The following is a 14,097-nucleotide window of genomic DNA, read 5'->3' as shown; positions in this document are numbered from 1 at the left end:
CACTGGTGACCACACGATGGAGATGGTGACATAAAGGCAACAAGTTAAGTGAAATTGCACAGGCTGTGCAGAGAGTTTACACCGTAATGCATAACTTCATATGCTCCAACACATACAGCCTTAAATCAGGAAGTGACAAAAGAAACGAAGATTTACATACCATAAACGATTGCTGCTTGTGCCAAAGAATCCAACAACCCACAAGAAGAGAAGCTGATCTAGTTCTGAAGCAGTGCATAGGACACAATTCAAGAAGTAGTTATCAGAGAACCACTTCTGGACTGAAACTCAACATGCTTGTTGAGAAGGAAAAGGATTAAAAAAAATCCACTGCAGGAATATTTAACTTTGAGAGAGCGAGGAAACAAAAATGAGGAAGTTAGAGAAAAGTGAAAAGAACATCTAAAAAGATATGCATGCAAACAGCATGGAAGCAGCTGGAGACAAGTGTATGAGAGCCTCAGAATAATCATACATAACTCATCTCTTTTTTTGTAACTTATAAAAATTAGCTCTCTTATTAGCTCTCTTAAGCGAAAAAAATTCAAACCCCAATGCCAAATTGAAAACAACAGAATGTAGATAATTTTGGAAAGATACCCTTCAAAAGTGTAAGTCTTCTCAATGGAGAAAGGTATGGGAAAAAAAGGCATAAAATCTGCCAATTTAAATATAAACCACAGCACTTCAAGAATCAACTTCCTATGGACACAGAAGTTAGAAATTCTTTTTTGTTAAAAAAATCATACTAGAAGCAGGAGGCCCAGAGAGATAACTGGGAGGATAGGCAATTGAGGTATTGTTAATATGATGACTAATTAATAATTAATTTAATATTGAATACTAAATTAATTGTTTTCACTGATGTTCACAACAAAGAAAGAGAGATTCTCACCTGCTGAGGAATTTTCCTCAAAGTCTGTTAGCATCTGAAGTACATGGTATTGAACAAGAATTGCCATGAGGCAATGTTGCCCCAAGAAGTATTTTACAGGAACTCAAATATGTTTCTGAACTAACTATTGTAACATATAACGTGTAATTTAAGTCAGCCTTGAGGCCAGAAGAAATGTTTTAACTGTGGTACAGTCTTAAAAAAGGACTCGAGGACTGATCCAGAGAGAAACAAAATATAAAAGAGGCCCATTTTAATGCTATCATAAAAGAGCCATGTTGTTGTCCTGTCTAGAATACTATGTGTAGTTTTGGCCTTACCAAATCAAAAAATGACATCACAGAACCAGAAGAGAAAGCACAGATGACCAGAGATGTGATATGGTTTTATGATAAGATGAGAGAGATCAGGATTTGTCATTTAAAAAAAGAGTGGATAAGGTCAAGTCTATGTAATGATAAATGGTGTAACAGATGTAAACAGAGGTGCATTTTTATTTGTTCTTTCCTTATCCTAGGAGGTACTGGCTTAACTGTAGAAAAACAGGCAAGCAAAAGGCAAGCAAAAGAAAATAGCTTTCACTCATTGTCTCACTAAAATTGGAAATGTATTGCCATAAGGCATTATTGAGGTCAAGCTTATGTCAGCTGGGTGTCTCTCTTTGTTCAGCAGCAAGGAACCCCAGCAGTCCAGCTCAGAAAGCCAGTTTATTTCATGGTAACTGAGAAGATGAAGACGGAATCCTTCATGCTTCTTCCTGTTTGCCATAAATTCCTGCTGCCCATGACTGCTGAAGTCAGGATTTGAGGGTAAGTGGAGTATTCATTAGCTCAAATGAGGTTATGTTTTCATGATGCTATCATCATCACCATCATCATCATCAACCCTAGAAATGACTACCTGTTATTTACAAAACGTTTTGATTTTTGATGCAACTGTATATTTGCTGAAATTCACTGATGTTTCAACATAAAGTTGGTTTAACAAGCTTCAGACACTCTTTCAGTAGGTGCTAATTCCACTGTTTCGTCTGGTGTGTGCTCAGCTGACTGGGAATGAGGTAAAACTCACAGCAAGCTAAATTTAGCTAAAATCAACCTGGTAAATCTCACCATATTTCCCAAACATAAAGTATTAATTCTGTGAGTCACACTCGGTTTTTATAAGAGGCGAAAAAAAGTGAATACTCTTACAAAATGTTTTTCCCTGCTTTTTGGAAGTTCATTTTTTTCTGCTCAGTAAGAATTTTATCATAATTTCATGCCCCCACACTTCATGGTTTGTTACTTGGTCTATTACTCTCACATTTTACTTGATAAGGTCCTGCTTCCTATGATCTTCATTTCTGAGTTTTGATTCTTCACAGCTGCTGCTTTGAAGTCTTAGATAACATTCTGAGCATTGCATATTGCTCCTGGTTTTAAACTTTTCCTTCAGCTGCATACATAGCTCTGTTTCTCTCAAATAACTTTTTCAATAAATTGTTATATCTAATATTTTTAAATGAATGTTTTGCTTTTAATCAGGGCAAAACTGTGGACTCTTTTCTTAAAAGAAGCCAGTAACTTCTGTCAAAAGGTATCCTCATTTTCAGTCCTTTCTTCAAAGGAATTTAAGTCTGTTACTCAGTTCAGGGGGATTCTGAATCACTGCGTATTTCATATATGTGTGAAAGGGAGAACTGAGGGTCATACTTGTGCCCTCTCATTCAGCACCATATTTTGGCCCAATCCTGTCCAGGACCAGAAAATAGAACTGTCAGTAACTTCTTGCTTTGGATAATATGGAGTGTGCTGCAATAGTACACATGTGTTGTGGAGTGCTGTTAGCTGGAAACAAGCTGATGATGTAAAACCTCAGGTTTTGCTCTTGCTTTCTCTCTTCAACACTTGACGTACAAGAGTGCATCTGTATCTGGAGTGCAGGTCAACATAAGGGAAATGTTTCCCAACCATTAGATCTTTAGTTAGTAATATGAAAAATCTGGCCCTAAGGTGTTTTTTCCCCCCCCTTTTTAAATAGACATGAAATGAGCAAGGATCTCACATGCTGAGCTGAGAGTGAGACCAATCTCAACACAACAAGGGTGTATGAATGGAGAGTTGAGTGCATCGTGGCTGGAGCAGTTATTCCCACTGTTTTCTCTCATCTGTATGTGTTTTTTATGTGAAGAGTCCTAATTTTTTAATTCCTTAGCCCTTTCTGCACTTAGTGCAGTGTCCAGGGATGTATCTATGGACATAAAAATGTTGTTCTCCTGGAAGTTATTTACAACCATGTGAGAGCACAGATGATGTATACTTAACAATTAGCACTTACAAATTGACACCTTGTCCAATTATACACACCAAGTCAGAAAGAAAATGACAAACCTTTGCAAACATTAATCTTCCTTCGGAGTCATGATATGGGGCAGAATTATAACAATGAAATATCCTTATTATACAAAACTACTTACAGATATTAGCAGTGCCCTTAGGTATAGGCAGATAAGAACCAGGGCTCCACGGTCGGCCCTGATAATTCTTCTTGCATTTTCCACAGTCTGGGCCCGTTGTGTTATGCTCACATTCACAAAGTAGTCTTTTGTTTTCTTCTTTACAGCCAGTAGCATGAAGGTTGCACTTACACCTAATTTTAAAAGGCAAAAATAAAACAAAGTGGGATATTATTTAGAGGTGAGTTGAGTTTAAGCTCAAGTTTTAGAAAAGCATGTCCTATGGCAACCACTCGACTTCTGTGCTGTCCCTCTGGTATTGTTATAGCATGACATCACAACACATCCCTGCAAAGAATAAGTTGCAGATCTTCAGCTCACAAGGACTAAAAGCAGAAATGTCACTAAGACTCCAAGAAGCTGAATTTTGTTTTCTCTAATGCAGCACCACTGAAAACAAATAAATGATTCATAATTTTTTTTACAGATAGGTCTATAATCTTGCAAAAATTCAGGAGTTACTATTCCCAGGAACAAAACAAGTCCTCTGCTTATGTCCTTACAGAATCTGGACCAAATCACACCCTGGGAGCCTGAGAAAACAGACTTCATTTAAATTTCCTCTGCAATACCACACTTCAAAAGAAGGAAAGCTCACTGTAATGGTGTCTTGCCATTCTTGTTCAGCAAGTACTGTCTTGTTCAGAAAGGAAATTTCTTTTCCTGCTTTAATTTAATATAGCTGTAGTAGCTGAAGGTCAGACGAATTATTTTGGTAGGCACATTTAGTTTTACTTGGGAAAGAAAGCTAATCAAGCCTTGTGACAAAATCATTAGGTAAACTAGATTCTGCATCTGGTCTTAAAACAATTGTATTTTCCTTAAATTCCCCTCTTTTCCTGAAACTAGGACACTTACAGAATAGGAACTTAGTTTCATAAACAGTAAGGTATTTTATCCACTTTCCTTCCCTTTCCAATGGATGTCAAAACCAGCTAAAATCTATTTCTGTTTGGGGCTGGAGAGAAAACCAGTATTTAACGACCTTTCCTGTTTGTTTTCCTAATGACTGTACATCTAGTAATTTACAGGGTTCTCATGTGGGCATTTGTCACCTGTTCCATACAGTGACCAATAATTAGAGCAAAACAACATGTGGAATGGCCAAGTGCAAATTAACAGCTGTCAAACTGACTTCCATTTGGAAGGAATATGACCTGAAGCAATTGGCCACATACATATATATCCCCAGGGTAAAACAAGCTTGCAGTTGTCATAAGTAGCTGCTGGAGAAAATCCACAAGAATATGCAATACAGTAGGATGGTAGAGCATTCTCCTCTGTGCTAGAAATGAATGAAACTGCTGTTATTTGAGCAATGCTCATTCTAAAGAGAAACACTTTCAACACTTTGAAACGACCAAAATGTATTCAATATGCTGGACAAGAGAAAGAGAGTAAATTTTACATAATTTACAAAATATGTGTGCTTGGAAACTAAATCAATTGTGAATTTTCAGCAAGTTGCCATAGCAGAATGAAAGATGCTTGTCTGGGCATCAGCGAATGACATCTATCTATGCACTAGACACTGAACCTTCTGGTAAAGGGTACTGCTATTAAAAAAAAGCCATGGGCTGTTTTACTGTCCACAGGAATATGAAAATGGAACACTCCAAACAGGAGAGATATACAGTAAGAAGAAGGCCAAAAAATAGAGGAGAAAAGCAGGAGAGACTGTCAAGTAACTAGAACAAACTAGAGAGGAAGGGAATGGATTTCTTTCAGGAGCAGATTTCTGTTTTATTGGAGGGACTCACTGTCAGAGGAAGCAAACTGATCTAGGCAAGAGGAAAAAAGTGGTTGATTCTGAGGAGAAGCTGTAGCACCTAGTGCTCTGAAAGGATGCTGCAGACTTGAACAGGAATTGAGGTGGGGAAAGACAAAGGTATGTCCACCTGCTAATTGGAGTAAATATTCACAGCTCTTTTAAAAATCTCCGCACTTCTTAGATGCTGTGCTTGTCAGATGTTCCAGAAGAGAGACTGACCCTTCCTTAGTTTTGCTTGCATGGGTAAAAGTCTTGGATGGACTCTGGCTTTCTCCACCCTCCTCTGCTTCTATCCAGTCCTGTGCCCTGCCTCTTCAGATATATATGCAAAACATATGCATGTGTTTATATGCATGGATATATACATGCATACACAAATAAATCCCATTAAAAAAAACATTTCCTTTTACTGCCCACTTGCCCTAATCCCTCTGTGTCCCACCTCTTTACAGGCTGCCTGCTCCTTTTCCTGATTTCCCAGGGCAGCACAGCTCTGCTGCCTGTCCTGGTGCTGGTTTTTTGAACTCCTTAGGGCAAGACTGCTGCAGAGGAAGTGCTTCTCAGCCAAGGTGCAGCACCCACACCCACGCCAGGCAGCTGTTCTGGGGTCCTGCACAAGGCACCTCGTGTGACTGCAGCCACCAAGCCCCACCAGACAGAGACAGTGAGACATCCTGGGCTACTTTTGTAGGGCTATGTTTGTACAGGTACAGGCAGCTTTGCACAAGAACAGCAAAATGAATTTTCTTCTAGAAGTAGCTGGCAACCTCCTGTCAAAATTTAAAACCCTCTTAACTGAGATTTAAAACCTACAGCCCCCATATGGGCATTCAGACTAAAATAGTAGGGACATTTTAGCCACTTAGCTTCGTAAATGGAAGAATTGCTAAATAGCTTTTCTTGTCCTAAACCAGTAGAATAATCAAAGATTGATTCAATCAATGCCTTTATGCAAATCAACTTATTTATATGCTTAAATAAATTAAATAATGTATTTTTGAAAGCTTTCCCAGCAGAATTACCCAGAATGCTGCATCCCATCTTAAAATTCCAAGTAATAATAAAAACTGAAACAAACCCCCAAAACAAACCCCAAAGCATGCCCCCCCCAAAAAAAAAAAAAAAAAGGAAAAAGAAAAAAAAAAAGCTATGTGGAGAGAGGCGAGAGTAGTGTAGCCTTCTAGGAGTATGATTTAAAGAGAATAAGAGAAACAATAAATTTGATCACTGGAAAAAAAATAAAGTACTTATCTAAAACTTTTGTAGGCAGAGGTTAGCCCAAATCTTACATTAATAACTGAGCAAAAAAAGAGCCAACAATGGTGAATTTCCAAATAATCCTCAGAATACTTCAAACTTAGCTGTGTACACTTTCTAATGAGAAGAAAATAACGAACAAATGTGGTCATTAAGTTTTACTACAAGACTAGCTAAAATTAAGGCTTGAAAGTACATTTATATTAAAAATGTCAATTTTGACTTAGTAGGAGTTAGTTATACTAGGCACAAAAATAAATGTTTAAAACCCCCCTAAACCCAAACCACAAAAGATCAGATACTGTGTGGCAAAAACTTTGCCTTCTTAGTGTATAGCCAACAGAAAAGTTGGGCTTGGCTCATGATTATTTTCATACAAGTATGAAAAAATCTGTAGATTAACAGAATCTGAAGTGACTGAACTGACAGTCTTGTTAGTGTCAGCAGCTATGTATAAGGAGTAAAAGCATGGAAGTGTAAGTAAAATAAGATGTTCGGAAGCCTGAACCAGAGGCTCTGGTTCTCCTCTTGCACCATTTTTTTTGTTGAAGCCACTTGACAGATCTTGAAGAGATTGGTCATGATTTCCATGGCAAATCAAGGATGTAGCTGAATAGTGAATGTGCAGGCAGTGCTAAGACTGGAAGAGAACAAGAAGCATCTGTAGAAAGCAAACTGGAGGGTACCACGTCTGGGGAAAGCCAAGCCAGTATCAAAAATCTGTGATGTATGTGGAGAGAGAAACAGGGAATAATATTTCACATGCTTTTGGTTTTTTATGAAGGGTGCACTAGGAGTTGGGCAATCTGTCCCAGGGACCTCATCAGAGTGTACATATGCACAGTCTCAGAGACTTCTGCAAAGAGCAATACGTGTTGTGCTTGAGGGACAGACTTCTCTGGATGACTGAGAGAGGTAAATGAGCGTAGCGGGGCTGAGAGATGACTAGAGTACAATAAAAAGCTGCTTCTTTTTGCAGATTAGGCAGTAAGGAAAACAAATATTTAGGGTTACAGAAAGAGGGCTATTTTGGTAAAAGTAGCACCCAGACAGACCATGAGAGAACCAATCTTTTGATGAGATACACTGGATTGTCAGTGGTGTGAAAACAAAGCTGCACATTCTGGACCTTAGGAATTCCAGCTGTCAATCAGCTGAGCACCACTGATCTGGGAGCTGACTTGGGCTCAGATCATTCAAGATGTGCAATCAGCTTCCTATGGAGGATACCCAAATTCATCTCTTTCTTATGGAAGATTACCTTTCTTTTCTACTCCAGAGAGAAGGAAGGATTTTGTTATCTTATATGAATATCCATGGTGATAAATTATTACTGAAAATCCTAGGTACCATTTGTAATTTCATTAACCACTTGCTTTGAAGGCTTTTCCTAGATGTTACTGCTGTCAATCTAAAATACTAACAAAAGGTTTAATTACATACAAAGCACATTTAACACAACAATCCCATAGCCTGTGTTGATGCTTCCTTTGGCAGAATGTGCTTGCTTGGGCTGTTTGGATAAGAATGGAGAAGGTCTGAAAACCTAAAAAACGGATTTCACCTCCAGTGTACTGAGATCCATATGAAAGTATTCTATGCCCATTTAGAAATCCAAAGAAGAAAGTCCAAGTCCTGTAGAGGGTATGACGTACACACACCCAGAAAGGCAATTACTGGGTAGTAGTGGGTGGGTAGCAGCTGCTGGCACACCAAGTGGGTTTGCCTGCGCAGAGAAGGGGATGACAGAGGGAGCTGTAATCATTACAGCAGGTTTGAGAGCACAGGTTAAGGTCTGGAAAACAGAAGAGGATCTGTGCTGCAGCCTCTGCGCTGCACTGGCTAACAGCTTAAGGGCAAAATCTCATGTAAGGACACAGCAAATGTTAAGGGCAAAGTGCAGTTCTGAGATACAGTACATGCTCACTGTAAATGGCACTGCTGAGGTCTAATGCTTGTATGACTTTACAAAGAATGACTGAAGTCCATGATTATAAATATCAACAACTCCATGGACAATTAGGTCACGTATGGAGAGATGTAGGCCTTGAAATGGCTTTCTACCTGAAGGGAAAAGCTGTCTGCCATTTATATCTGCTGACAGTTTTTGCAGACTTTTTTATTATTGCTCCTGGTGGGGCAGATCTGTCAGGGCTGAGCTTGTGAAAGTGAATGCCATGGCCCCACAAAACTTGTCTGCATTTGGAAACTTCCACCCTGATGTTTCTGCAGCACAGTGGATATCCATCTTCCCAGTTCAACCTGCTAAGCAGCCTGGTTATAGCACATGCAAAAACACATTTCCCTCAACGTGCAAATTCAATTTTGAATCACTGGAGATTGATATTGCTGTCCAATGCTATAAACCCTAATTGTGTGGGAGAACAAATTTGTTTTTCTGACCACTCATCTCTGACAGACTCATTATTTTGTCATAAAGCAATTGAAATGATATTTTTGGCAGTTACATAAGGCACAGGAGCGCTCTGGCGCACTGACGGAGCATTGCTGTTGTGGTGGGAGCCCTGGGTGTGCTGTGCTCCTCACAGACTCTATTTACATACAGGCAAGTGACATTAAAATGCTGTAAATATCACTAAGGTAATTGCTAATAGCGTGCTGACGCTCTCGCAGGGGAGTGCCAACCAACAGACTGGGGGCACGTGAGGGGATCCTTGATGTTCAAGAGATCATTCACGAGAAAGAAAGACAAGAGGAGCTCTTTGATACATTTTTAACGACTAGCCATATGTTCCTCACTTAGATACATCTTTGAATCATTCTAGGTCATTGCCAAAGTTTAGAAAATTAACTTGAAACCAACTTGGAAGCCTTCTGCACAGACTCTTCGCTTCTGCACGCCGCGAGTCGGCTCCCGGCTCCCAGGTAAGCAAAGCCTGAGCTTGCAGAGGAGTTGGTGTGTTTGCTCTTCACATTACTGCCCACACAATGAAAAATACCATCCCCACACAGTTTTAATTAGGCATTTTTAAACACTGTTGGCAATGTTAGGAGCCTTAGTCAGCTCCCCAGTGCTAGCAACTACTTCCAGCACGTTGTTACAGTTGTCCTAAAGGACTTGGCTGTGTTTATCATGACATCAAACGTGTTGAGGCTGTCATCTACATTATGGCTCTCAAGCTTACTAATGACCTTGAGGCAGCTTCCCCAGTGAGGATTAGTTTTCTAATGTAATGTAGACAGAGGAAAATTCCACATTACAAATACATTTGAAGTGATACCCCAGCCAGGAAGGAGGATGAGATGTAAATTGAGAAAGCAAAAGTCAAAATACCATGAAATCTTTGTCACTGAATCATTATTTTTCAGGTTTAATTTTTTTTTTTTTTTTTTTACACTTTATGAGACAGATTCATCATAACTTGAAAAACTGTAGGTACAGATAAGTTACAAAACTCTTGCACTGTTTGTGCAAGTGTACAAAGTAAACATCATTACTTAGGTAAGTCTGGTTATCCTTTAATTTTCTCTGACAGGTGAACACATTTTCATTGAGGCTCACAGTCTCAGAAACATCATGTTGGCTGAACAATATTATTCACTATATTGTAAGATTTTTTCCTTGTCATGTGAAAACCCCAAAGTATGCTGATCCTTACTGTAGTTTTCTAAGCTTAATAGATTTTGTGGGGATAAAAACAAGTATAAAGGATACTGTTGTGAAGAAATAAAATGACTGCTGGCCAATTTATTTCTGTGGGGATGCAGCAGTCACACTTTCATCAAAATGGTAACAAGATAATTACTGCAATCTTGGCTACCAATGCTCACTGTAAGAACTACCCACCTGAAGTTTTGAGCTAAAAGGGTCAAAGCCACCCAAGGACAGTTGACAATCAGAAAATGGCATGGCTTGCTGGCTGCAAGTAGGTCTGCTGAACAAATGCTCTGGCTCACATGAAGCAAAAAAGTAACTTCTGTTTTCTATTAATATATTTTTTGAGTCATACGAGTATCTCAGGTCCACAGTGATGTATGGAATCTAAATGCAGAGAGGGCACCGTGTCTTTTTCTGGACATTAGGAATAAGACCCCTGTGGTCTGGTGGTTAAATGTAGCCACTGCTGTGAGAGTAATGAAATGTGAGTCCTTTTATTCACATGTTTATTTCTGGAAATGCATTTGGTCACCAGTTTTTTCCCGTCCTTTTCCCTGAATTTATCTAATACATCATAATCTCTCACTGAAAAAAAAAATTCCTCTGTGGAATAGGGCTACATCAAAAATAAGGGATAAACAAATTCAATAATAACAAATATAACTTTGTATAGGTAGATATATTATTCTTTCATTTGCAAAGCAAGGACTAATGGTGGATCAGGTTTTTAAGCTTCTTAAATCTGTAAGTAGCTTTGTGGTTAGAAAAGAAGTTTAACCTGTGCTCAGTAATCCTGCTGCACCTTAGTACCTTAGAATCCAGAGATTTACAGAAGCCTCTTCAACTTTATTCTTTACTGTTTCGTTTTCACTGCTAAATTCGGGAGGAAATTGAATTAGATTCCCACAGGCAGTATGGAAAATTGGGGAAAATAGCTTCTTATTCTCCCTCAGCTGAATGTAATGTATCTAGTGGGGAACAGCAAAGCCGAGGCACAGAGAGCATGTTTGCTTTGCTTTCTCAGCGGCCTACTTCCAAGCAGTTTGGAGAGCTTGAAATTAAAAAAGAAAACAAAGTCCAAAAGGGCAGCATAATTCCCTTTCCCTCGGTCCCAAGGCTGACAGAGAACTTGCAGGGCATGGGATTGCCCACTGTTTGCACTAAGCCAACCCAACAATAAGAGTACGCCAGTGCTAAACTTAAACGTTAATAACATTTATTGTGCTCATATGTTAATAACATTTATTGTGCTCATATGTTAATAACATTTATTGTGCTAGTAAGCATTTCCGTATACTGTCAGGTAAATGCAGGCCATACAAACAACTATAGCATCACTACTGATCAATTTATATCCCAACCTGTATATGATTAAGATTGATTATTGTCTGATAGATGCATACTATCTTCCTTTTGAAGCAAAGTATCATTGAGGTGGGTCCTTCTGGCTTTGCTTCTCCTTTTCCCTGCCTCTTTCAGACAGAGCTACCATACCTTGCCAAATAAACTATAAATGTTTCTGAAATGCAGTAGTTTACCAAATGACAGCCTTCCAGACCAACAGAGGCAACTGAAAATGCTGCAGCCTAGATCACAGCACTCATCACAAACCCAGAAAGGAGGCAGTAACCTGAGCAGATGCTTCAGTAGTTAAGCATTTCTAACTGTTCTGATTTTGTGATTGCATAAAGGAATGTCACAGACCAACAGATATTCTGATTTGAGAAAATATTCAGACTTTCTTCAGTTTCTTTGATCCAAAGTCTAAAAGTAATCCTCTGATTCTTATGTCTAATAGAACAGAACAGCTGTTCTGAGTCCAAGTTTTACCAGTTTACCACACAAAAACATACTTATCCTTAAATACTTTTATAAACTTAGCCAAGTGGAGTGGACACATACTTTTTCTAACTTTGATTCCATATTCTCTAAGTGTTAAAGCAGAAATAAGTGTCTGAATATATAGCTGCTGTTAGCTGCTGTAGAAAACTAACTTCCATTTCCTTCCTAAACATTCATTTTTGCATTTTCTTCAGAGATATTAGTTTTTATGGAAATGTGTCAATAAAGAAAGTGATTATAAAATCTGCTAGAGTTTGCCAGCAGCGTGTTCTGCAAATACTTTCACTCGTGAACACACTTTGTCAGATTCTTAGCCGAAGTAAATCCATCTGGCTCCTGTAAATTCAATGAATTTATGTTAGTTCACACTGCCTGAAATGAAGCCTAATTTGTTTCCAGCTTTCATTCATATTATCCTAAGCTTGGTGGCTGTATTTTTAGGTAATGACAGATAATCTTTTTTATAATTTTCAGTGGCAGGTCCAAGGCCTTGAAAAATCATGGGATGGAGACTGGGAATCAGTGGAGGATAAGGAGCCCAGGTGTGATGTGCTTAGGGACAGGACTGCTGACAAGGCAGGATGCCAGTATTGCACATTGTTTCCATGCACCTGTTTTGCTCTAGTCTTTAACCTCAGAAACAGGAAGCTTTTCTTACCTACATGAAGGCTGCTGACAAAGGTGGTCATGTCTCTCCCACATAAGAAGCAAAACCTCTTGTGAAGATGAAGATCAAGGTCAAGAATGACAGTTTCTTCCAGTGCTACCAACTGGTCATTTAACACTAGTGACTGTTTTGGTAGGTTCCCAGACTACCAGTGAAGAACTGAGAAAAAGTAATTGATGTAAACTCTAAGTACATCAGTGTTATAAGTAGTTTTGCTTTTTCTTTCTCTCTCACTTGAGAATTTTTTTTCTTTCTCACGGGAATCCCTTTGGTCTCACCTACTAAATTGCTGTACTTCACACAGCAATCACTGTCTTGACACAGGATGGGATGAGAGGGCAGAGAGGGAAGCAGGTGTTGCAGAGGTACTCCAGAGCTCAGGTGGTTCTGAGTTGCCATGATGTATCTTCTGTTTTAATTGGTTTGCTCTAAATATAAAGAAAAACTAGGAGATGGTAAAAACCCAAATATCCTCAGCTCCCCATAGTGTTACATATCACAGTGGCAAGGTATACTGGGACAAGAATACATCTCTCTCCACCCACCAGCTGGAATAACACAGTCTGCTTGGCAGTACCCTGCAATTGTCTGATGAAGTTAGGGAGCATGTTATCTGAGATTTGACAACTACTCACTGCCATCAGGATATTAAGAAAGAAAAGCCTTTGGTGTTTTAAATTTTTTGGTGCTGTTTAATGTCCTTCTTACCCATTCTTAGTTTGCCATCCATCATTGGGCAGTTATCATTACCAACAAGTCAACAGACATGAAAAGACACCTGAAAACCACCTTCTATCTTAATCATGGTAATACCACCAGGCAGAATTTAACCACTGTATTGCAGCAATTGTAAAAGAACCTGTTAGAGCTAAGAATGTGGTACACAAATCTTACATGAAAAGTGCAGCAATATATCACTGTAAAGTTTTATAGCTTTAATTTAAAAATTTAAAAAAAGAGATGTTAAGAAATCTTTAGGAGTCACTTTTTCTTCTCTTTTCTCCTGATACAAATCTGAACACAGGATTTGAAACTCCCGGCATTGTGCTAATGTGCATCACCACTTTCAAGTTTATTGAGAAATCAATTTTTCTGGGTTTAGTTTAATTAATAAGTACCGGTCTTACATCTGCTCAGCAGCGCTCCCAAGAAAGCTGCTCTAAGATGCCAGTGATTACACCAAGCTTCCTGTCTTTATTTGTAAGTAGTATTTCACAGCATCAGCTGCCAGCTGGTCCCAAATTCTTTTTCCCAGCACAACACTGAAAAGGAACAATTTGTTGTGTGGGAGGTCTAAAATTGTGGCCATTAAATTACCATCCAAGTGGACACGGTTTACAAATCGCATTCAAAAATGTCATTTAACTGTCTGCAGTGGGAGAAATTTTATTCTTGCATACAGCAATACCCCAAGTGAGCTGTTAGGAATTTGTGTCCATGACTGATGCAGGGCAGACCTGGCTGAAGCAGAAATATCTTTACTAGCTTAGAAAAAGACTCAAGGCATAGCACCTATTGTGTCACAGTAGGGAATAAAGTATTTATTGTC

General features: G+C 38.9%; 1 protein-coding gene across 11 annotated transcripts in view; it reads right to left on the bottom strand.

Moving 5' to 3' along the window:
• Window positions 1-14,097, bottom strand: part of NTNG1 (netrin G1) — a 146,719-nt gene that overhangs the window by 53,920 nt on the left and 78,702 nt on the right. For all 11 annotated transcript variants that reach the window (XM_038143716.1, XM_038143719.1, XM_038143720.1 and 8 more), the window contains exon 4: window positions 3,354-3,526. In XM_038143716.1, coding sequence (XP_037999644.1) covers window positions 3,354-3,526 — 173 coding nt within the window. The remainder of the gene's footprint in view (window positions 1-3,353; window positions 3,527-14,097) is intronic.

This window comes from Motacilla alba, chromosome 8, assembly GCF_015832195.1.
Source record: "Motacilla alba alba isolate MOTALB_02 chromosome 8, Motacilla_alba_V1.0_pri, whole genome shotgun sequence".
Classification (NCBI taxonomy): Eukaryota; Metazoa; Chordata; class Aves; order Passeriformes; family Motacillidae; genus Motacilla; species Motacilla alba.
The sequence above is the reverse complement of the archived record's forward strand: the minus strand, read 5'-3'. Positions and strand labels throughout refer to the sequence as shown.